This window comes from Canis lupus, chromosome 10 (assembly GCF_011100685.1).
Source record: "Canis lupus familiaris isolate Mischka breed German Shepherd chromosome 10, alternate assembly UU_Cfam_GSD_1.0, whole genome shotgun sequence".
NCBI lineage: Eukaryota > Metazoa > Chordata > Mammalia > Carnivora > Canidae > Canis > Canis lupus.
The window spans coordinates 7,851,079-7,875,297 of record NC_049231.1 but is presented as its reverse complement, the minus strand read 5'-3'; the positions used below and the strand labels follow the sequence as shown (position 1 = coordinate 7,875,297).

General features: G+C 44.2%; 1 protein-coding gene across 8 annotated transcripts in view; it reads right to left on the bottom strand.

Annotated features, from left to right (window-relative positions):
* Window positions 1-2,008: 2,008 nt before the first annotated feature.
* Window positions 2,009-24,219, bottom strand: part of TBC1D30 (TBC1 domain family member 30) — a 79,079-nt gene continuing 56,868 nt past the window's right edge. For 3 of the 8 annotated variants that reach the window (XM_038549918.1, XM_038549921.1, XM_038549925.1), the window contains exons 8-13: window positions 20,969-21,074; window positions 13,957-14,069; window positions 12,136-12,275; window positions 9,133-9,339; window positions 8,884-8,943; window positions 2,009-5,657 (exon numbers count right to left, since the gene is read on the bottom strand). In XM_038549918.1, the coding sequence (XP_038405846.1) occupies window positions 4,873-5,657; window positions 8,884-8,943; window positions 9,133-9,339; window positions 12,136-12,275; window positions 13,957-14,069; window positions 20,969-21,074 (1,411 nt within the window). In that variant the 3' untranslated portion in view covers window positions 2,009-4,872. The remainder of the gene's footprint in view (window positions 5,658-8,883; window positions 8,944-9,132; window positions 9,340-12,135; window positions 12,276-13,956; window positions 14,070-20,968; window positions 21,075-24,219) is intronic. The other 5 variants (XM_038549922.1, XM_038549924.1, XM_038549919.1 and 2 more) reach the window with 3 other exon arrangements.

Here is a 24,219-nt window from a genome sequence, read left to right as displayed (position 1 = left end):
TTACTGCTATCACTTCCAACTCTAAAGTATCTAATACTTTTCGAAGAAACCTGGTAATGGTTATTTTTCTCAAGTTTGAGTTCAAATCTCAAACACTACTTTCTTCTCAAAGGTTGCAATTCGAGATCATCTGATAACGTTTGATACAGTTCACCATTGAGCAACTCCAGGGTTAGGGGCACAGTCAAAAATCCACGTATAACTTCTGATTCCCCCAAAACTTAACTCTAATAGCCTGTTGACCAGAAGCTTTGCTAATAGCACAACTAACACATATTTTGTATGTTATATGCATCATATACTGTATTCTTATAATAGAGAAAAGAAAATCTTGGGGGAATCGTAAGAAAAATGTATTTACAGTACTACACTGTATTCATCAAGTGAGTCCACATAAAAGTGGACCTGCAGAGTTCAAATCTCTGTTGTTCAAGGGTCAACTATACCTGTTGATGATTTTTTAAAAAACTCTTAGCGAGCAAAGAATGAAAAGTAAGGGGGATCCCTGGGTGGCTCAGCGGTTGAGCATCTGCCTTTGGCTCAGGGCATGATCTTGGAGACCCAGGGTCGAGTCCCGCATCAGGCTCCCTGCCTGGAGCCTGCCTCTCTCTCTCTCTCTCTCTCTCTCTCTCTGTGTGTGTGTCTCATGAATAAATATTTTTTAAAAAAGAATGAAAAGTAATTTCTTTAACCTGATAAATGATACCTACCAGAAACCTCAGCAAACTTAATGGTTCCCTTAAAAGTCAGGAATGAGCTATAAATGCCATCACTGCTCTAAGGGTGGCAATTTGACAACATACAGGACCGAGAAGTGTTCATCCTTTCTGACCCCGTACCACCATCTGGATGAACATACCCCAAGGAAACACGTAAGGCTCTTGGTGAAGACAGAGGTATTAAGACGCGCCCCAAGAACTGCCTGCACACAGGAACCACCTGTTTGACAACAAGGCTCTGGTTCTGTGAATTCTGGCATGAACAGGTGATGGCACCCAAGGCACTGAAAGTGATGCTGTTGTGAGAGCACTGACTAGAAAGACAGCTTAGTCTACCTCCGTGTGTGTGTACACGTGTGCACAGACAAGAGCATACTGGAAAAGCCCATACCAGAATACTGATGATTCCTTATGCTCTCTTCTGCAAATTTTCTTAAAATACATGCTACTTGGGCAGCCCTGGTAGCTCAGCGGTTTAGCCCCACCTTCAGCCCAGGGCCTGATCCTGGAGTCCTAGGATCGAGTCCCACGTCGGGCTCCCTGCATGGAGCCTGCTTCTCCCTCTGCCTGTGTCTCTGCCTCTCTCTTTCTGTGTCTTTCATGAATAAATAAATAAAATCTTTTTAAAAATACATGCTACTTTTTCAATTAGAAAAAAACACATATTTTAAATGCTGCCTCAAAGGATGGCTGTAGGCAGCAAAGAAAGTGGCTCAAAAAGGGTAAAGGGAGACTTTATGAGGGGAGCAGACTGCAGCTGTGCACATGACCCCAACTCCCTGTTCATCCAAAATCCATAAGACCAGGGAGCTAGGCTACATTCTTACTGTTCCACTTTATTAAAACAAGGGTAAATGACTAATCTAAAAGGGGGATCCCTAGGTGCTCAGCGGCTTAGCACCTGCCTTTGGCCCTGGTCATGATCCTGGGGTCCGGGGATCGAGTCCCACGTTGGGCTCCCTGCATGGAGCCTGCTTCTCCCTCTGCCTGGGTCTCTGCCTCTCTGTGTCTCTCATGAATAAAATCTTTTTAAAAATCAAAAGGTGAATTTTACACACACGTTCTTCAAGAAACTCTCCGTTTATTCATACTCACGAACCTGCTATTCTGCAAAGTTCCTCAAAGGTCATGAGCCATCCAGTCATCAGGTCGGAGGAGATGGAGCTTATTGGGCTGGTTCCCTGGGTCATGTGACCAAGGTGGGGGTGGGGGGAGTCGAAGGGGAAGGGGAAGGCCAATGTCACAACAGTATCCCCTGCACGCGCTCAGAGAGAAAACGGCACACCAGCTACAACAATGAGAATCTTTATGCACAGGTCTGTAATCAGTACAATTCCTCGGAACAACAATAGAGATCCGGAAAAAAAGGAATACACGGTTTCAAACAGTGACAGCCCAGAGGTCAGCATTACCAACTAGGTGTAAATCATCTGGAGGCTTTTGTAAGAGAATGGAGGTGCAGGAGGTGCAGGAGGTGCAGAAGCGTCGAAGGAGTCCACTCCGTGCACAAGGCCCGACCAGGGACAGGGCTAAAAATAAAGAAACGGCCACTGGCAAGTGCTTCTGGTGCTTGCACCCAGTGTCCAGGGCATGGCGAGGATGATGAGTCCAGGCTGGTCTTCACACATGCTGCGTGCTAGCGGCTACTGCACACGTCCCCGTTTTCTAAAGTAGGCAAGGTTCCAAAATTAACCGATTCACGCTGCGATTACATGGTAGGATGCATGCACGTTATTGGTACATAGAGTGCTTCGATGGAAATCCGTCGGTTTTTAAAATCCTGACAAGGCCATGGTGCCCCCTCAAAGGGCTAGCATCCTTTCATTTCCTCATTCTTTCATTTGGGATCCATACTTACTCCAAAGCATGTGCCATCTCCTTTATCCCTCCTCCAGAAAGACCAACCCCAGGGAATGGGGCAGAGGGGACACGTGCTGCTGAGGCTAAGACACCCCGCAGACAGCAACAGCACCATCCTAAGGACGGTGGCAAGGGGCCTCCACCTCCCTCCCCACCTCCCTGAACCCAGATCCTTGGGGGAGCAGAGAGCTGACTCAAGAGAAGAAGGAACAATAGTCTATTCGAGGCGGACAACCCCCAAAGGGATGAATCTATTCTGACTCACGTGGACGGGGGAGGAGGAAAGAATAGAAGGTGGCATCATTGTTATCTGTAAAGTTTTAGCAGATGGAAGAAAATCATGTCATGTGCTTAACTTTGGAAACTCAGCAGAGGGTCCCACTCCCTGGGGGTGGAATGCAAAGCAAGCCCAACATTCCACCTACGCCCTTCCCAAGACAGAGGTGGTGGGCACGGCTGCTTTTTAAGCAGCGGCATGCTAACTTCAGATGGCACAGAATTCCAGACCGAAACCGCAATGACTTTTTAGTCATATTTTCCATCTTCAGTTCCTTTGGGGGTATAAATACCACAGAAGGGATTAAATGGCTTTTCTCACTGTATGTCATTCTTGTGTTTTCTGTTCAAGAGAGCCCACACAACTGCATTCTCCATTATAAAAATTAATACGTCTCGTAGTAAAAGCCCTCTCTAAAATTATAGCTTTGGTTTCAGGATTGGCAATCCAATTAGCTCAAATTCGCATCGACTACATCAACAATATGCCTGCAAGCGTGGCCACGGTCTTTCAGAGATGAGGATAAAGACGCTGAGTCTATGCTTCCAATGATAGTAAGAGAAGGGGACTGAGGAGTGAGACTTTGTTCGAACAAATGACAGCTGCACAAAGCATCTTTAAAATGAACTACCTTTTTGGGTCGAAAGGTTAGAGCTGGTTTTGTGAAATGCCATCTCAGGCCTCTATGACATCTGGAGAAAGGTCCTCTGAGTCTGGAGGGAGCGTAGTGAATGGCTTTCCGGGCTTGGTTTTTAGAACCTATGTAGCCAATGCATCTGTGCACAAAGAGCATTCAATCCGCCTATTGCGCCGGGGGACACGTGACTTAAGTCACGCTGAACAACCAGGAGTATTTACCTTGAGTGTCTGAAGTGCTGCTTCACCTCCGTTGTGACTCAGAGCTCCCATCTGCATAGTGGAAAGAACAGGTGCTGTCTCTGACCCGCTGGGACCGGGGGAGAGGTGGGTAAGAGAGAGCTAGAAAGCACTAACGCCTTCTCCAAAGAAAGGCAGTGTTCAAGTAACAAAGTACTCCACAAAGTACTCCAATCAAAGAAGCACAAAATTCAAGTAACAGAGTGGCAGGTGCTGTGTTCTGGCTTTTGAGCAGCAGAGGCCTCACCGCATCTGCCGTGAAGAGCTGGTGGGTAAATGAGCCGCGTGGACCAGCTCCGTGGAGAGGCCACCAAGTCATCCTACCACGGAGGACCATGACTCTTCTGAAGAGGAGAGAATGAACCTTGGGAAAAGCTTAGTGGAATCAGCAAGCTGCTCAGGGCGATTGTTTAATGCATATCCAGTGTGTGTTCTCTGCATAAGATCTTCAAGTTGGTGGGCCAACCTAAATTTCAACAGATAGAGGTTTTCTTCATTTTGCAGGTAGAAATACAAAGAAAGGCTATCTACATTTTTCTCTTGCACTTCAGCATAAGAATTAAAAAAAAAAAAAATCTTGAAACTGGCTGAAGGGAACTATTAAAAGACAAACTCACACACACAAACATTCCCCCAGTGGGGCAGGAAGAGGAAAACTGGGAAGTTTTTTGTTTTTGCAACTAAGACACTTACTTCCTTTTCACAGTTTCTGTTCTAGCAAGCTAGTGTGTGCATGCTTGAGGATCGGTTAACACCCAGAGAACCAGAAGGTTTGGGGGAGCGGTGTCCCAGGGACCGCGAAGGTTCTCAGAATGGGAAGGAGGAAGAGGAGGGGTCGATAGCCTAGAGACACGGTTGTCTAAACAACTCACAATGAAAAATTGGGAAAACTTCACACTTTAAAACTACGGTATTTATTCTGGCCACAAGAATTTGCTGGATCAGTTATGGGTGGGCGGGGAAAACACACCCCGTTCTGGCTCCCCTTAGGAAAGGCCCATTTCCCATGTTTACAGATTGGTGTTCATCTCTGAACCGATCTACTCGTTTCCATTGGACAGCTACGACTGTCTCGGAGCCATTCAGCCGGAACCCCTCCACCACCAGGAGAAGGTGCATCTACGTGGAGCTTGAGGCCCGTCACCGTTTCTTAGTGCTGCTGTTGCCGCCACCAGACTTGCTGAAGCTCCTGCTCATGTGGGGAAAGTGCACGGTTGGGGTTCTTTCCGTAGGACCATATAACCCCAAATTCCTGGCAGTGGCTGACTTGCGCAGTGGTTTGACGCTGGGGAAAGGGCTAAAGAGGGGCGCTTTCGGGTGGCCGCCCTGGGGGGGTCTGCTTGCGGCTTTGTGCTCACCAGGGGCATCGGGCTCTGGGAAGTGCTGCGGGCAGGGCGGGCGTGCCTTGGGCTCGGGGTCTGCAGCAGCATCCCTCTGCTTCAGCTCCAAGGCCTCTAACTTCACCTGGACCGCAGACACGTCGGCGTCGGCCTCCCCAAAGGCTGGCTCCGGAGACTGTCCTTCGATCGTCCTCCCGGCGCTGCCTTCAGAGCAGCCGCCGTCTCCTCCTCCAGCTGTGGCTGCACAACTGGACGGACCCTCTGCTGCCCCCGGGCCGCTCGTCTTGCCACCCTCGCTCTGCTCCTCTATCAGCCCGACGGTGTCCCCGCAGCCCAGCTGACTCTTGGTCCTCGTCATGTTCTTTTTGTGGACTCGGATGTGGGTCCTCCAGGGCGAATTGAGCTTTGTCTTGAGGTCTTCATAGGGGACAGGAGACGTCTTGCCTCCCGTGTGACCGGGGATGTGGATGACCGCGTTCTTGGCCGGCCTGTTGGACATTTTCATCTTCTTTCCTAGAAGAAGGTGGTTGATAACTGGAGAGTTGTTTACCTGAGACGGGAGAATGCTGGTCACTGGCCCTTTGTCTGGAAGAAATGGTGAAAGGTTGTGTGAAACGCACCGCAGAGGACCCGGCCGTCGGGGCGCAGGAGTCACGCGGGGCTTGGCCCCCCCAAGCCCACCCAGGTCTTGCCCCAGTTTGGACAGAGTCACGTGACTGAAGGCAACAAACACTGAATTCAATTGTGGAGCCTGGACTACCTAAGTCCCTCCTCTTCAAAGAGGAGGACAAAGAGGCCAAGGATACGGAAGGGGCAGGCTCACTGAAGTACGGACACCCTACTGTTCCTTAGCACGAGTTTTGGTCTCCGAGAAACCACCTCAGAGGTCTTGTTTCTAGAAATGCTTAGAAGGCTTTTTTAAAAATAAGTCAAACTCCATGACCATATGGATTATCAGCTGTTAGCTTCGGAGAGGTAGGAAAAGAACACCCGGTGCATTATGGAGTGAGAGACAGCAGGATGGGAGAAGTGAGAAGAAGGTGGTAAAAACGCAGTGAAATCACTGCTCCCTGGCACCTGGTCCTAAGAGGGGAAAAGCGCTCCGCGTCCTCAATGGACTTTGAAGGCTCAAGCACACATGGCCCCAGAGATGACAGCGGCGGGCAGACGGCCCCACCAGCTCTGTGTGAACGAGCTTCCTCCAGACGTCCGCGTCACCCGGATGAACTCCCTTCTACAGCTTCTCGACTGCTGTCACCTACCTCTGGTCACACTCCAATCCTTGTTGAAAATATTGGCAAGTGTCCCCTCTTCACCCCGTATCTTACTAGTCCCCCCCCAGTTACTTTACTGTTTCTCTGACTGACCCAACTCCATCCTAAACCTCGGCACTCGGACCTACTTTTCCTGAATAATCTTTAACTCTCCTATCCTTCTCTTTGACTCTTCTAGCTCTCAGGCTCTCAATATCGCTACCTGTGGTACTAAATCAAAGAGACTTTGGTTCTTCGATCTTTCAAACTTCCCACACGTAAGCCCTCGTCTATCTCTGGGTCACCGACGCTCCTACCAAGCTACATGCGTGGCTGGCCACGGGGACTCCTGTCTCAGCAATAACCACACATTCTCAACATCCCTACGCCTTTAGACATAGCAAAATCCCACAACAAATCGTGTTATCTTTCCCCAAAGGGGGGGGTGGTGGAAATCACACAGACATGTGAACAGAAAGCTCTCCAGATTCATTAACTCCTATTTCGTTGGGTCCTCAAAGCCACTGAACAATCGTCTTCTTTCCTTCTTCCATCCAATAACTTGCTCAAATCTGTATTATTGTTTCCCCTCTCCCACCTTAGTCCCTTAACTTACTCCCAAGCAAACCACTTTTCCTCCAATAGCTCCATAAAAACAGAAGCTATCAGGTTCAAAAGGCCCGGACTGGGACACTTGGGTGGCTCAGCGGTTGAGCATCTGCCTTCGGCCCAGGGCATGATCCTGCAGTCCTGGGATCAAGTCCCACATCGGGCTCCTTGCATGGAGCCTGTTTCTCTGTCTGCCTGTGTGTGTGTGTGTGTGTGTCTCTCATGAATAAATAAATAAAATCTTTAAAAAAAAAAAAAAAAGAAAAAAGGCCAGGACTTCCTGTCCTCCCTACCCTGGGAAGCTGGTCCCTCAACCGCCATCCTCACCACCTTCCTTTACTTCTCAGAAGCTGAGGTCAAGTGCAACCTCTCCCACCAGCACTGCTAATCCTATCATCTACCATCACCTCTAAAAGCTTGCTGCTCAAAGTGTGATCCCCACCCAGCAGCACTGGCATCACCTGGGAGCTTGCTGGAAATGCATAATCTCAGCCCCACCCCAAACCTGCTGACACAGATTCTTCATTTTAACAGATCCCCCAAGTGATTTACATGTGCACTGAAGTTCAGAAGCAATGCTTTAGAACTTTGCCATTGAGCAAGCAATCTCTCCCTAAAAAGAACCAAATAAACTGTGATCTAGACAAGAGTCAGGAAACTTTTCCTATAAAGGACCTGACTGGGGGACGCCTGGGTGGCTCAGAGGTTGAACATCTGCCTTCAGCTCACAGCGTGGACCCCGGGGTCCCGAGTTCCACATCGGGGTCCCTGCATGGAGCCTGCTTCTCCCTCTCCCTATGTCTCTGCCTCTCTCTCTGTGTCTCTCATGAATAAATAAATTTTAAAAATCTTTAAAGTAAAAATAAGTAAATAAAAAAATAAAATACCTGACTATAAATATTTTAGATATTGTAGTGCAAAAGCAGTCAGACAATATGTAAATAAATGGGCATGCCTGGATTCCAATAAAACTTTCTTTACAAAAACAGGCAGCTAGAAGGATTTGGCCTGTGGCACACAGTTTGCTGACCCCTGACTAGAGCACAAGGTATTGAGCTCATTTAATACCCACTGGCAATACCCCTGTTCACCATCCCACCCACAGATGTGTATGATGCAGCTAAAAAAAGGGACTATGCAAAGAATCAGAACACAGGGGTCTAGCCCTGGCCTAGCCACCCACCACAGCCACATGACCCTGCTAATAAGCCTTCCTGAGTCACCATTTCCTCATCTTTTAAAAGGATATAAAAAAAAAATCCATCCTTACCCTCCTTACAGATTTGCTTTAAGGACAAAATGAGGATACATAGGAGCCAACACTTTGAGTGCTATAGTTGTTTCTTTTGTGTTTTCCTTTTTAGTGATTCAGGTTGAAGTACGAATCTTTGGAAGTTGCCAACTCCTCCCTTCTAAGTGGAAGGTAAGTTCAGTTTTTGTGCAAGATCAGTCACATGCTCACAAGCCTCTTAAAAACAGGTCAACTTTCATATTTTGATTAATACCGGGCAGGCATCATTTGCATTAGGATTTCACTTAGCACAAGCCAAACCACTCCCCAAATCAGCATGTATTAAATAATAAAAGCAGACTGTTCACTGGGATTTTCGGAATTTAAAGAGAAAAAGAAAAAGGTGGTTTGACAGTCCTTGGAAAAGAGCATTTCCAACTGTGTTGCAATTACGCTCTTCTCAGCAGACCCCCAAGACGCTTCTAAACCATCAGCGAGGCAGGAATGGGTTTTTCCTTCTTCTCTGACCACAACTATCAGTTGTATTACTACCTACATGACTGGTGGACAGCTTACTTGACTGGCACACAGATGAATATGTGCAGGAGGTAATAGCTCCAAAAATGTCTCAAGTCCAAGGACTGCATGGCTTTTGCAACATTTTAATCATCTGCCAACCCCTCTCCACAAGCACACATAATGAAAATGTGTTTAATACCATCGATTGCCTGGTTCTTGGTACCTGAAAGGAACCCATGGTCTTTTTCTTCTGTAGAGCCTGATAAAATAGAAAATGAGATGCTAAAGACGCTATGAGCTCATGCCAGCTGTGTCTGTGGATGCTGAGCTACAGAGAGCTGCGATTCTGAGGCTATCCTAGGAATACGCATTCTTTTTTTCACAAGGTGACAGAGTTAAAACTGTTTCAAAAAATCACATTACCTAGAAAAAAAAAAAATCACATTACCTGCCCTGATATACACCTGATGCACCTGCTGCTGCTGCTTCTTCTTAATCCGAGAATACTGCCGCTTTAGTGCGTTGATATCCGTGGTCATGCGTTCCATCATCATGCTGTTAAAAGCTGCGTGGTATTCACTTCGGCAGGAATTGATTGCTCCTGGACTCAGCTCCGCGATGTTATTAGCCCGTAGGCTCTGCTCTTCATTCGGTTCTGCACTCAAGGGGAGAGACATAAGGACACAGTGTCATGGAGGAGAAAGGCACTAAATGAGAACTGATGACACCAGGCCCTGTGGTAGTATCTTAATTTCCTTGGAATTCTAACCACAAAAAAAAAAAAAAAAAAAAAAAAAAGCTACAATTTGTCTTGTACATGTTTTTCTTCGGCCCTGAAAAAAATTTCTGCATTTTCTTACTAGCCTAACTGTGGGTCTGAAATGAGCTAGGTGGGTTCCCTGTTTGATTTTGTTACCACTTTGTTCATTATAGACACCGAAGATCAACTCTTTCCACATAAAAGTCCCTGCCACTTTCTAAAATTCCCTTAGGAAAACAGAACTCCAAAAGTCTAAAGTCAGTTTAGAGGTTTGCATATAACGGCATGAGGATTTTAGTCTGTGATTAAAAGTGAGTTTTTCTTAAGTTAAAAATAGCAACACATTCTATAAAATTATCAGAACTTGGGATCCCTGCATCTCTAACAATGAATTTTTTTTTCATCCAACAAACATTTCCCACGTCTACTACATGTGTTTTTGTCTGCTGTAGTTTCTGCTTCTGACACCTACAGCTAGGAGATTCGTCCCTTAAATAAAATCGAGCTTACATCTAAGAACCAGAAATAAGCCACTGTGTGAGAGCATACACACATACTGCACAGGCTTTTCTAGCACAGTGTATAATAGTGGCCTGGGAACAAGCTTTTTAAAAATGTTTAATGGGGGATTTTAACTATCCTAACATCTACTAAAAGTGTTATTCAGATAAAGCCTAAACATCAGATAAATTTACTTCCTTTTCTACTGAACACCTTTTTCAAGGAGAAAAAAATTTCAAACGTGACCTGCTAATCTTTATTTACTCTAAACTGACAAAAAAGACTAGCTCTAAAACTTAGGAAAAAGTGATCCTATCATCCTGAAGCACGTTACTACACAGACAGAAAACAGAAGGAAAAAAAGGAGGGGGCATATACCTAGACTCCAGAAATGCAGGCGGAAAAATTTTAGAGTTAAAATATGTATTGATTTCATGGCTACACACCAAAAGCTGAAATTCTGGCAACAAAGAGAAGGGGTGGAGGGCATTACAAAATCAACAGGACTCTTGCTGAGTTTAGATCTTTTAAGTCATTTAAAAAGATGAGAGGAGAGTACATAGCAAGGACATACACACAAAACCACGTTTGAACCAAAACCATTTAAACAAGCTGAGGTTTGAGGAAAAGACTACCAAAAACTACTCACAACTGAGCGGGGGTGGGGAGGGGTGGGGGAGGGAAACAGCCAAACAAGCAAAAATAAACCTTCTAAACATAACAAAACTGAGAAGATAGCCCCACGACTCTGAGAAGGTGGTATGAACTTAGTGGAGGGCAGAGAGAACAAAGAAGGACCTGATATCTTCTGTCCTTGTCCTCTTTCACCAAGGAGAATGGTCTTCAAACTAGAAGAAGCAAAGCAGATGTCCTAGAGGAGGAACCGCCACCCCAGATAGGAAAGAACATAGTGGGAGAACCATGAACTGCTTCAAAAGAGTTCATTACATCGATGGTGCCCAGACCACAGGAAGTCCATTCTCCACAAGAAAAGAACAAATGTAGCATAGCATCCAGTTCAAAGCACACACCTTAAGAAGGACACTACCAAACGACAAGGCATTAAAAGGTGAATATACAGGATATTCAAAGTTCTGGAAGTCACATCTTTTGAAAAATCCTCAACTTGGACCACAGAGAAGGATTTGGGGGGACATGATGGCTGTTCTCAAAGATGGGAAGAGACTTCCAATAGAAGAGGGAGTAGATTTGTTCTACTTTGTTCAAATGGACCACTAAAAGAACTGGTAGGTGGAGATTATCTCTTCACAACTAGAAACCATGGGCTACGCAGAAGGACCCAGCCGAATGTCTTATGAGATAATGAGTTTTTAATCACTCAAATACAAGTCAAGGCTATCATAATATTTCAGAGGACATTTCCATAGTGGAAAAGAAGCAAGTCCATATCAATTCAACTCCAACAGAATGTAGGAAGCATCCACTGCATGCCAGGTTCTGAGCTAAAGAACTGAACATACAAAATGGAATCAGATAAACTGGGGCAAAAGATAGCAGAATGAAAAAGAAATACGTATGATGTATGCAGCACCTAACAGAGAGATCCTACTAAATGATAAAGGAGGGGCACCTGGGTGGCTCAGTTGGTTAAGTGACTGACTTTTGATTTCGGCTCAGGTCATGATCTCAGGGTCATGAGATCAAGCCCCACCTTGGGCTCCACATTCAGCAAGGAGTCTGCTTGGTTTTCTCTCTCCTTCTGCCCCCATATGCGTGCACTTTCTATCTCTCTCTCAATAATAAATTAAATAAATTGTTTTTTAAAAAAGGGTGCCTGGGTGACTCAGTCAGTTAGGCATCTGCCTTCAGCTCAGGTCATGATCCCAATGTCCGGGATCAAGGCCCACATCAGGCTCCCTGCTCAGTGAGGAACCTACTTCTCCCTCTCCTCCTTGCTTGTGCTCTCTCGGTCGCTATCTCCATATCTCTCTCTCTCTCTCTCTCTCTCTCTCTCTCTCTCAAATAAATAAATAAAATCTTTTCTAAAAATAATGAATTTAATTAAGTTTTTTAAAAAGCTAAAGTAACAGAGAAGACACTTTTAATAAAGACGTTTAATACCGGTAATCAGGTCGGGAAATAATAGGCATTTATGGGACAAAATAATAACACCTTTGCCAGAGTGAATCAATGCACAGAGATCACCTAAATAGAAAGCCACCTCTTTACCTTTAACTTGCTTTTGGTACTTCTGCAGTTCAGGTGCCAGGAGCCCACTGAAAGGTCCAAGACACCCCACTGCATTAGCGACAGTGTCTTCATCGTCTGGGTCATTCTCCTCATCACTGTCTCTGACCCTACCATGTCGTCTTGGAAAACATAAAAGAAGAAAAGGAAATATTCAAAGAAAATAGTAGTGGTTTTTAAACACATAAATGATAGTCACATGGTTTAAATGACATAAACTTACTTTTTACGTATAACTGTAAACATAACATATATAGAAAGCCTCTCTCCTATCCCTGTCCAACTTCTGCCCTTGACCCATCTAATTCCCAAAGCTGACCACTGTTACTAATTTCTGATGTGTTCTTCAATTTCTTTATGCATAGGTAAGCAAATATAACTATACAGTCTTATTTTTCTTTTATTGGATAAATAGTAGCATACTGTATACACTCTTCTGCGCTGCGCATCTATTTACCTAAAAATCTCCACATTCACACAGAGAGCTGCTTCATCCTGTTTTTATCGCTGTGCTACACTGTATGCATATAACCCATGTTGGAAACCAGGCTGCTAATGATGTACACCTGAGTGGTTTCCACTCATCTGCTATTATAAGCAATGCTGCAATAAATAACCTTATAGATACTGTGTTTTGCAAGTGTACAAATATATTTGTGGGATAAGCCATAAAGGTAAAATGCTGGGTCAAAGGATATATGGACTAGTAATCTGAGGAAATACTGCCAAATTGCCTGCCACAAATATTGTAATAATTAACCTCCAACCAGCAACGTGCAAGAGTGTTTCCCTCTAACTTCATCAACAGAGTGCATGTCAACCTTTTGAACTTTTATCAATCTGACAGATAAAAAAAAAGTCTCATCTAGTTTTAAGCTACATTTCTCTTGAAATAAGTGATGCTGCCTCTTATGTAAACTATCCATTGCCATTCTTTCATCATTTTTTCAGTTGGGTGGCCATTTTCTTACTGATTTCTAGGAACTTTATGTATGAGAGATTATCAATTACAAATATTTTTTCACGAATATTTTTGTGCCTGCTTGTGGAGGTTTTGTTTTGTTCTGTTCTTAGTCATGCAGAAAATTATTTTTTAAAGTACTTAACTTTTTCCGTAGTGTTTTTGAGTCAGTTATTAAGGCCTTCCCGGTTCCAAAGAACTAAAAATATTCTTCTACATTTTCTTCTGCTAATTTTATTATTTCTTTTTTTTCCACTTAAATACATTTTTCACTATTGATTTGATATTTTGGTACTTCTGCAGTTCAGGTCCCTGGAGCCCAGAACTTGATAAGTTTTCAAACACTAAATTCCTATATATACATATAGGTATATGTGTGTGTGTGTGTGTGTGTGTGTGTGTGTGTATATACACAAATATATATATATATTATATATACCAATATATATAAAATGTTTATATATTTACATATATTAAATATATATGTATTTGTCAACTTCCATCTTTACATTTTAAAGTAGCTCGTCTGTCTCTTCATGCACCTGTCCTACACTATTTTAATTATTAAAATGTTTAGTATTTGGTATTTTTAAATAAGTTGTAGGGTTCCTAAATATTCCTTCAGTTTATGTCCCAATCTGCTTTGGAAAGAACAGTTTTAAAAATCTCTATCTTGAATCTTAATCAAAATTTGGGGGAAAAGAGACATTCAGATTTTAAGTGCCAAAATACTTCGACTATATAGATCTGGGGCTTAACAAATATGAAGTTACAATAACACATTAAAATACTAAGTCTTCTATCATGAAAACAAGAAAGGGGGCGAGGAGGAAAGACCTTACCCAGAAACTGAGGTGGGTTTAACTGTGGCTGGGAATGGTGTAATGTTGTAGGTGTATTTTTCCCTCAACTCTGCCAATTGTGGGAAAGGGAATGGAGCCATAGAATAAACAGTCTGAAAAACAAAAGCAAAAATTCCAAGTCTGAAATGGTGGCTTTAAGCAGCTTTTATCAATCCTGAAAAAACATTAAAGTTTTATGATTTGGATTTGAAGAGGTAGATTCTGCTCCTCACACAGCAGGTGGAGATTCTACTTCAATACCTGCTTTAGACAAAGACAAAAGAATATTGATAAACACAATGCTGAGTCCTCAAATCAATCCAGCTGTGCTGGGCATTCCAGGTGGTGAACATGGGTGGCAGGTGGGGGCAGTCTGACTTCCACCCAGCCCAAGTGACAGGTGGGTTAATTCAGAAATTCACAGTTCCTATTACTTGTTTTGTTTTGTTTTTGTTTTTGTTTTTGTTTTTGTTTTTGTTTTGTAAGCTGGGCATGGAGCCCAATACAGGGCCTGAACTCACAACCCCAAGATCAAGACCTGAGCTGGGATCAAGAGTCAGATGCCTTGATCTGAGATCTAACCATCTGAGCCACTCAGGCGCCCCCTCCCTATTACTTCTTTAACAAAGTACGCATCCATGATCTTCATATGTAGGGCTTATTTGTTTCAAAGCTTTGATGATTTTTATAGACATTTAATGTCAGCCTCTGGACAAAATTAAGTCTAGTGGATGATCTTATGATCACCTGCATGCTTTCTCCAAAGATACCACCTTTTCAAATGTCTGTGAATGAGTTCTAGGTGAAAATTGTTAGCTGTTATTTTTAAAGAAAAAAAAAGTGACAGGGTGTAAAGCATAGGCTGTTAAAAATCTATAAATAAAAATGGGAAAAGCACCTGTGCTTCCTCCAGAATTTCAAAATTATATATCACTTATCAGCAGGAGGAAAGTAATTCAGTGCGTTCTCTTAATTTTACTAACATGTAACTGCTCCGAACATACATCTTCAATGCTTCAACTACTCATTCACCAGAAAATGTATATTAATCAGACTTTATTTCATGTCTCCCAGGAAGCCATTAACCTAAAACTAACAATGTTATAGGTCAACTATACCGTGATAATTTTAAAAAAGAAACCCCTACCATTTGGATCAAGCTTAAAAGAGGAAATTAGTAATGCTAGGAATTGCAAAATTCCTTATAAATGAAGTAAGACGTCTCACTGAAGACAATTAGTAGGATAGCCAGCTAAAGAGTCATTTGTGTTTTATTTTTGCCAGTTTTTATAAAAAGTTACCAAAATATTTCCTTGTCCAGCCTCATGAAGGGTGTGAAGGAATGGGAAGAACATCCTGCGCCTACTTCATCCCATCCTGCCCCAGAGTAATTGGTCCCAGCTCTGCAAGCTCCTTCAAGCTTCCACTCAGCTTCAGACACCTGACCGAAAAGAAAACTGGCCCCATTGGTGCTTTTTTGGTCTTTCTTCCTTTATCCTTTACTTTCAGTTAGTCCTTCAAAGAAGAAATCAGTGCTCCTGAAACCAATGTGTTTATACTACTTTTTCACATATATTCACTCACTTATTCGAAGGTCTTACATCTGAAGGCAAGTTAATGCCAAAGATGTGCATCACACATCACCGCAGTCCTCAGAGCACCTGAGAAGCTCTACTCTAGGTTTCCAACTTCATAAATCAGAGATTTACAACAGATTCCCAGAAAGGTACATTATGAATCACCTGACAGCACTAATTCATCAAACACTATCCTTCTTTTGGACAAGCATCCACATCCTTGTCATTTCCACGCCATCACTGGTGGAAAAAAGTAAAAACGGTCCAAGGGTGCCTGAGTGGCTCAGTCAGTGGAGTGTCCAACTCTTGGTTTCAGCTAGGTCAGGACCTCAGGGGTCCTGGGATCGAGCCCCGTGCCAGGCTCTGTGCTCAGCAAGCAGTTTGCTTGGGATTCTCTCTCTCCCTCTCCCTCTGCCCCTCCCCACCACCACATACCCTCTCTCTCTCAAATAAATAAATAAATACATCTTTAAATTAAAAAAAAAAAAAAAGGTGAGTAGTCCAAGGGCAGATCCTACATCATGGCACAGGAGCGCTCTCCCCCCACCCCCACCCAGGTAACAATCATTACTGACGAGCACTTCAGGGTAGGTTTCCCCAGCACCTACAAACCCTTCTAATAGCAGCACCCCAGTTTTCTATTGCCCTCAAGGAAGTCATGAGAGACTGTCAAACGTCTTACTGAAATCTCTATACATGATTTCACCCGCAACCTCCCAAACTCTTCCAGACCATTTCAATTTTTTTAAAGCAGCCACTGCTAATTTAAAAAAAAAGAGGGGGGGGATGTGATTTACAGAAGGAAAAAACCCAGCAGATTATTTTGTGTGTGGCACAGAACTGAAAGAACTGGGGAAGACCACCAGGAAGACAGACTCCTTCCACGTCTTCAGGCTCAAAGATGAAGACCTTACGTGCAGCCCACATTTTTCATCTGGAGCCATTTCACGTTTGCTGACAGATTTATGGCCCACCATAATTGGATCCCAGCCACTGAATTAATTTTTTTTTTTAAAGTGAATACAGGAAAGAGAGTGCCTTGAAATGACATTCACCATTTCTCTCCATAACATTCTATGATGCCAAGGAAAACCGGCAAGTCAATTTACGATCCAAACTACCAACGTACGCTTAGACAGACATTTATATTTAGGTACTGCTGGGAAAAAAAAAATTCCATTTCTCTTTTCATTAGTGACACGCTTTACAAAAAAAAACATAAGCTGAACAAAATTAGGCTTAGTTCATCTCCACCCAGATGTTTCCCTCAGTAGAAGAAAAGCCACTGAAATGGCATCTAATCAATCAAACCGCAGCCTGCGTTTTCCCCTCTAGGATTCTCTTACAGCAGGGAAACAAGGTGGTTCTCTTTTCTCCTAATACCCAAGACTGGAAATGTCTATAGGACAAAGATGGTGTGTGTCAACATCTCTCATTTGTTCTGGCAACGTTTAAGTGAAATAAAATGTTGCTTTATTTTTCTGAAGGGGATTTCAGCTTTGAGAGAGGCATGTTTTGAGTAAGGTAGACGCTGTGTATGGGGCGGTAGGGGAGTAGCGGACTGGCTCCCAGTCCTGGGTCTGCTCCTAGACAATCGAAGAAACGCCACACACTCACCCTCTGTCAAGTGATAGAATTGGGTTGATCTTTAAGCTTCTTTTATTTTTTTAAAAAGATCTTATTTATTTATTTGAGAGAGAGAGAGAGAACGAGCAGGGGAGGGGCAGAGGGAGAGGGAGAAGCAGACTCCCCACTGAGCAGGGAGCCCGAGGCAGGGCTCAACCTAGGACCCTGACATCATGACCTGAGCCTCAGGCAGACACCTTACCTGAGCCCCCCCAGGTGCCCCTTTAAGCTTCTTTTAAGCCAGTGTTTCCCTAAGTGTTGTTTAAAAAACCACCTGCATCTGAACCACCCCTGGGCTAAATGTCTGCATTCTACCACACTCCTGGGAGGTTTCCTCAGGTTTGAAAACCACTGCCTTGAGTTCTCCTATTCTATGAGTCCGTGTATTCACTGAGCAAAGGTGTGTTCTTCATAGCACTCTAGGTGTTATGAGGATGCTGAGTAGAATGAGGCCCCTGTCATTAGGGAACTTACCACTTCATTAGACAATTAAGATTAACATACTTGAAAAAATACCAAATAATGTAAAACTGTCTACAATTAGCATTGTGTCGGTTGTTGAAACTCTGGATCGCAGAAGGAACACAGAGGAGGCCTCGCTGAGGGCTGAGACGAAGGAGGTTGCGGGGGGGATGGGGGAGGGAAGGGACAGCCCATGGGTGACCCATGCTGGAGGTTCCAGCTGTGTGGTGGTGGGGAACATCTTGGAGAGGTGACACACAGGGCGGCCAGAATGTATCTCCAATGCAACCTGTCTCCATACGAACCCATCTCCCTCCCCGCCGTGAACTCAGCTCTCCTTCCTAAGCCAGAGACTTGTCGGTTGCCTTTGTCTCCCCATTTCTTTCTCCTTTCTTCTTCCCCCGTATCTATTCCCATGCCCACGTCCTATTGATTTCACCTTCTAAATATCGTCTCTGTTCCAACCTTTCTACCCTTCACGGCCTCTCCCGGGCTCCTGCTGTCAGACTTGCCCCCTTCACAGAGCTGCCCCTGCCTGTATCTGACAGCAGCCACAACTCAGATCATCTTCCCTCTCTTCTTAGGACCATTCGGGTCTTCTTTTCCCCTTTCCACAGGCTCCACAGCCTCCACAGCCTCCCTAGAATTCCAGCAAGCACGATTTCCCAACCACTAACCTGAAAGGTCAAGTACGATCCTTACCATGGGTTGTGGTCTTCCCCACCCACCCCAGATACCAAGCTCCTTGTAGGTTCCTTCACACACCCCAAAGTTTTCCACTGCTGGGCCTTTGCTCATGGACTCCCTCAACCACGAACCCCTTCCTGCTCTGCACCACTGCCTCCAACATACACAATCTCACATGTGCATGTATCCACACACATCACACACACCCACACAGAGCCCGACCAATGCCACCCTTAAAGGTAAAACCAGATGTTATTTTCCTCAAGGAAGCCTTCTGACAGATAGAAATGCTCAAGAATATTTGGAGAAGTTAATATAAGGCTTAGAAAACTAGGATGAAGCATTTTAGTTAGTGCAGTTATTAACAAGGAAGCACTGAAGGCGTGCCGAGGAACAAGGAGATGACCCACCCAGTGTGGACCATCACTCTGACAGCAAAATGCCGATCACATTAGCCCAGAGGGAATCTAGAAGGAGGGCCACCATCTGTGAGTGTCATTTAATTCAGCAAACATTTATTGAAAAAGAGAAATAGGGAACTAATTGCAGACTCCCAACAAGTGTTTGCTTAATAAAGTAATAAATTTATTGAGCAGCTCTAGCAAAAGGCAAAGTGCTAAGTATGTATGAGCAAAGCACAGTCCCTGTCCTCAAGGAGCTTAAAAATATCACTATGGAAATAAGATGGTCTTCAGTCAAGTAGAATGTGATGAAGGCTCACGAGAGATGTACAAAGACAATGCCCCGGTGATTCAGAGAAATGGGAGATGACTTTAGTTGAGACTCTCAGATTATGTTCCACAAAGATGACATCTGAACTGGAACTTTCCAGGAGGTGGCAGGCTGTAAACATGTGAAGGAAGAAGGAAAAGACTGAGCAAAGGGGACACAGGTGTGGAGGGGGCACAGGTGTGAAGGGGGCACTGGTGTGGAGGAGGCACAGGGACAGAAGGGGCACAGGTGCAGCGGAGGCACAGGTGCAGAGGGGGGCACTGGTGTGGAGGAGGCACAGGGACAGAAGGGGCACAGGTGCAGCAGAGGCACAGGTGCGGAGGAGGCATAGGTGCAGAGAAGGCATATGCCTAGGGATTTCTGGGAGCCCTGAAGACAGCTTGAGTTGACTAGAATTAAGTCAAGGGTACAAAAGGAAGCAACCATGGCTGAAAAGATAGGTTAGCACCAGACAGTCAAGAGCACTGGATGCTAAACTGAGGAATCCATGCTTTGTTTTGTAGACAGTGGGTAGCCATTGAAGTTTCGTGAGGGAGGGAGAAGAGTCAATACCTAGACCCTGAGTCCTGCCTTGGGCATATGAATCTGCCAGTTCTGCGGGATGTAAAGGATCTCATACGTGGAATATGCCAAGCATGGACATCGCTCACAGAGCCATGTTCAATTAAAGATACTTCCCTCCGAACCCTTCCTCCTCTCAGACAGGAAAGAAGGAAGAAGAGATGAGAATGTAAAGAAAAGTTAAAAATTACAAATGTTCAGGGAAGTTCTATCAGGTGGTCAGCATTCTCAGTAAGTCAGGCAGCTGTCTGCTAAAAAATAAGGGATTCTGAGAAGGAGCTGGAGGCTCCAGGAAATGAGCAAAGGACTAGAGGGTCCCGGCTTCTCAAGCCCTATGTCAGGGTCTGAGTTCTCATTTTCCAATCTGTTGACTGGACCCAAGCATGACCTCATGCATGGAACCCAATATAAGGGTAAAAGCTGAAACTGGCAAAAGGGGAGAGAAATCACACAGAAAGACATATGGCCCAAAGCCAACCTTAGACAAGACCTACAGCTAGTTGGTGGGCAAGAGGAGCAACCAGGAAGGGAAGCAGTAGTGAGAAGCATCAGAGGGAAATAAGGGTAAAATCATATTACAGAACCTCATGGGAGAAAGAATGTTTACAAATTTGCTATCTTTCCTATACTCACTATCAATTTTAATGCCTCTGTGAATATGAAATTGAGATACAATAACCAGCCAGAAAATGACAAAACCCTTCAAGTCTTTCATATTGAAACTTATGATTAATACACAATAACATGAGTAGGAAATATGGGTAAAACAAATAAACCAAATGCTGATTGAAATAACTTCCTTTAATCCTCAATAATTTCTCCCTCAAAATAATGATGTTACCTCACAAATATCCCTTGACAAAGGTTAAAAATCAAATTCAGTGGTGCCTGAGTGGCTCAGTTGGTTGAAGGTCCAACTCTGGATTTCAGCTCAAGTTCTATCTCAGGGTCCTGGGATGAAGACCTGAGTCGGGCTCCCTGCTCAGCGGGGAATCTACTTGAGGATTCTCACCCTCTGTCCCTCCTCTGCCTCCTCATTCATTCTCTCTCCTCTTTCTCTCTCTCAAATAAATAAATCTTTTTTTTTTTCAAATAAATAAATCTTAAAAAAAAATCAGATTCAGAAGAAGTACCTGGTAACATGGGGTGGGGGGTGGGGAGTTTGGAGGTTGGACTTTAAAGCAACACAGCTTGAATGGAAGCATAACAAACATCCATTACCCATTTATTTTTTCTTTCCTCCTGTGATATAGTGAGATTCTGATCAAATTATACATAGGTTCTTGGTCAAGTGAAAAACTAAATCTGAGAGCTGGCCAAACATACTTCCCTGGGTTCCCTGAAGTGAGGCCAAGCTGCCCACTAACCTGCATGAGTTCATGGCTTTCCAGAAGGTCATTCTCTAGCATCTCCTGGGTAAGGCGCCCCATGGTGCTGTAGAATTCATCTGCTGTCTCACAGCATTCTATCTGCCTAGACAAAGAAAGGACAGAAGAAAATGTTTACAACCTCCATGCTGTTTATCAGGTATAGACCGCAGGGGCAACAGATGTGTTGCCTCTTGCCATCCTATCGATTGAGTTAGCAATCAACAAAAATCACAATCCTAGGACTTGCCCATGGCTTTGTCATAGTTTGCATGTCCTGGCTTACAATTCTCTCTCTACTATTCCCAAATAAACCCATCTTGCTAACTTTTTTTTTTTTAAACCACAATCCTGGTACACAGTCTGGAAAAAAAAAAAAAAAAACACCAAAGTCAACTTAGAGGTACTTATTACAGGATGTGTTCTCGTCTTTCCCATCTGCCCCCCAGCTTCATAGCTCCACCTGCAGCATCTTTATTATTTTCATGTGACACAGTCTACACATCAGAATGCCCACCACTGATCAGAACTAATAACCACAAAATTGGGTACTGAAGAACAATTACCCCCTGTAGGGAATCTGGGGCTCTTAATCTGCAAATGGTGATCTTATTGGTAGACTGGGACCAAATCACAGGAGAAGTGAAAGATGAAAAATACAAGAACAAGAACTTTTCTGCATATTTCATCATCCACAGGATGTTTTCACAGGCAGAAAATTTTCAGTTCTTCTCGGGGCACTGCAGCCAGCTGGAGATAACGCCCTGCTTCTTGCATTTGGTTCTGCATGTAAATAAAGAATCTGTCACCTGGCAACCTATAAGGCAGGTTAGACTTTCATCCTTCTTCTAGAGGGGGGAAAAAGGGGAATAATCTAAAGCAAAGAGGACCGTGGGCAGCTCTTTCTGCCCACAGGTCCTGCCCCTGTGTTTTAATAAAACGTTTTTTGCACGGAAAAATGAAAAAAGAGAAGAGAAGAGAAGAGAAGAGAAGAGAAGAGAAGAGAAGAGAAGAGAAGAAAGAAAGAAAGAAAGAAAGAAAGAAAGAAAGAAAGAAAGAAAGAAAGAAAAGCGCTGTGTATTGGTTTTACCTATTACAACAGTCTTTGTAAAGTGGGATAATTGTATTTGCCTCCCCAACCATAAGACCAACATTTTGACATACACTAATGTTGGGGAATTTCCAAAGGGCCATCCAAAACAAATACGATGATGGAAAAACTTCAGGTTCTGGAGTGCTCTTCAGTCCCAGTGCCATTAAATGAAATAGACTGCTGAAGTGTTATTACAAAATTACGGAGTAGCACGCGGGCATAATTGAAAAAGTGGTTAAGTTTACCCTGGAGGGCGAGGAGGGGAAATAATGCTTCAGAGGAGTTCTGAAAAATATTCTCCGGGTTGACAAGGAAGAAAAAGCTTTCCAAAGACATGGATGCAGGAGACGGCAGGCCCTTCCCAGGCCCTGCAAGGAGCTCCACACAACCAAAGCTGCCCAGGAGGCCTGCATGGCCAAGGGCAACAGCGAGCACTGAGGGTGCTGAGCTGCAGACAGATGCCAACGGGTCCTGTGCCACCTGAGCCTCTTCCGGGCAAGAGTCACCGAAAGGCACTTAACAAGGAGCGTGGGAACAGATGTGCCCTCGGCAAGGCTGGCCAGGGGTAGCGTGGGGAGCGCAGGGTATGATGGGGAGACCAGGGAAGAAATACTGCATGAGACCAGGATGAGGAACAAGGGAGCAAGCCAAAGGCCAGCACCAGAGAGGAACGGAAACCTAAGAGACGCCAGTGAAGCTGAGCTGAGAGTCCACGGCTCACGTACTCCCAAAGCACCCTGGGTGAGTGAGAAGAAGAAATGCCAGGTTGCAGGAGTTAAGGGTGAACGGAGAGGTCCCATGGAGCTGTGGTTTATGATTTTTCCAGTGGAAAGTTTGTGGGGAAGCATACAGGCACTGGAGTCCCAAAGTTCAGGATTAAGTCCCAGCTCTGCAACTAATGAGCTATGTGACCATGAACTAGTTAATTAACTCTCCTGGGGGAGCTTTCTCACTTGAAAAGGCAGGGAGAATAATCCTACCTACTTCCCAGGCTTATGCAGAGACCTGAATGAGACCATGTGTTTAAGCTGCCTGACATAATGACGGCACTGTAGGCACCTGCCTTTCGCTTAACAAGTGGCATGCCCCCAAAATGTACAAGTACACTGAGCAAGGACTCGGAAACATTTAAAATCCTACCAAGTGTGACTCCTATATCCCCTGAACTTCATAAATACATACTTAGTACCAGGAGATTCACATTATTAAAAGTGCAGATTCTAGGGGCGCCTGGCTGGCTCAGACTGTAGAGCACGTGGCTCTGAATCTCGGGATTGTGAGTTCAAGCCTCATGTTAGTTGTGGAGATTACTTAAAAATCTTAAATTAAAAAAAAAAAAAGGGACGCCTGGGTGGCTCAGCAGTTGAGCATCTGCCTTCAGCTCAGGGTGTGATCCTGGGATCTGTATCCAGCTCCCTTTGAGGAGCCTGCTTCTCCCTCTGCCTCTGTCTGTGCCTCTTTCTGTGTGTCTCTCATGAATAAATAACTAAATCTTTTTTGAAAAATAAAAATAAATAAAATTAAAAGTACAGATTCCAGAGCTAGGATTCCTGGGTTCAAAATCAGGCCCCTCCACATACTTACTGAGTGACATTGGGCAATTCACTTAACTTCTCTGTGGCTCAGTTCCCACATCTGTAAAATGGGGATGAGAACAGTACCGACATAACATGATGCCGGATAAGGACTAAATGAATTAGTTTCACATCTCGAGTGCTGAGAGCTACGCTGGTTCACAGTGCGGAATCTCGGAAAAGACCAGACGGATAAATCCTGATCCTACACATACTGGATAGGTGGGAGTAAAACCAGAATCTCTTCTGTTCCTCCTGCCCCGTAACTAAGCACTAACACAAAGGTGACTATAACTAACTCAGCCCACAGTAAAGTGCTACACTTAAATCCCATGAACTAGTTATACCGGTAACTGGACTCTCCCACCCAGAGAAACTATCAAAGTTCAAAGAGCGTCAGGCATAGAATAGGTTGGAAATACAGGGCTGCAGAAAGATATAGATATTGGGGAGAAATGAAAAGATAAGTAAACGGTGCACCAAATCCCCAGCGGACTCACTTATTTGCCCAGCTGAAAAGCAGTGTACCATAAAACAAAAGCAAAGGAGACAGCTATGTGATGTTTAAAAACACTTATACACAA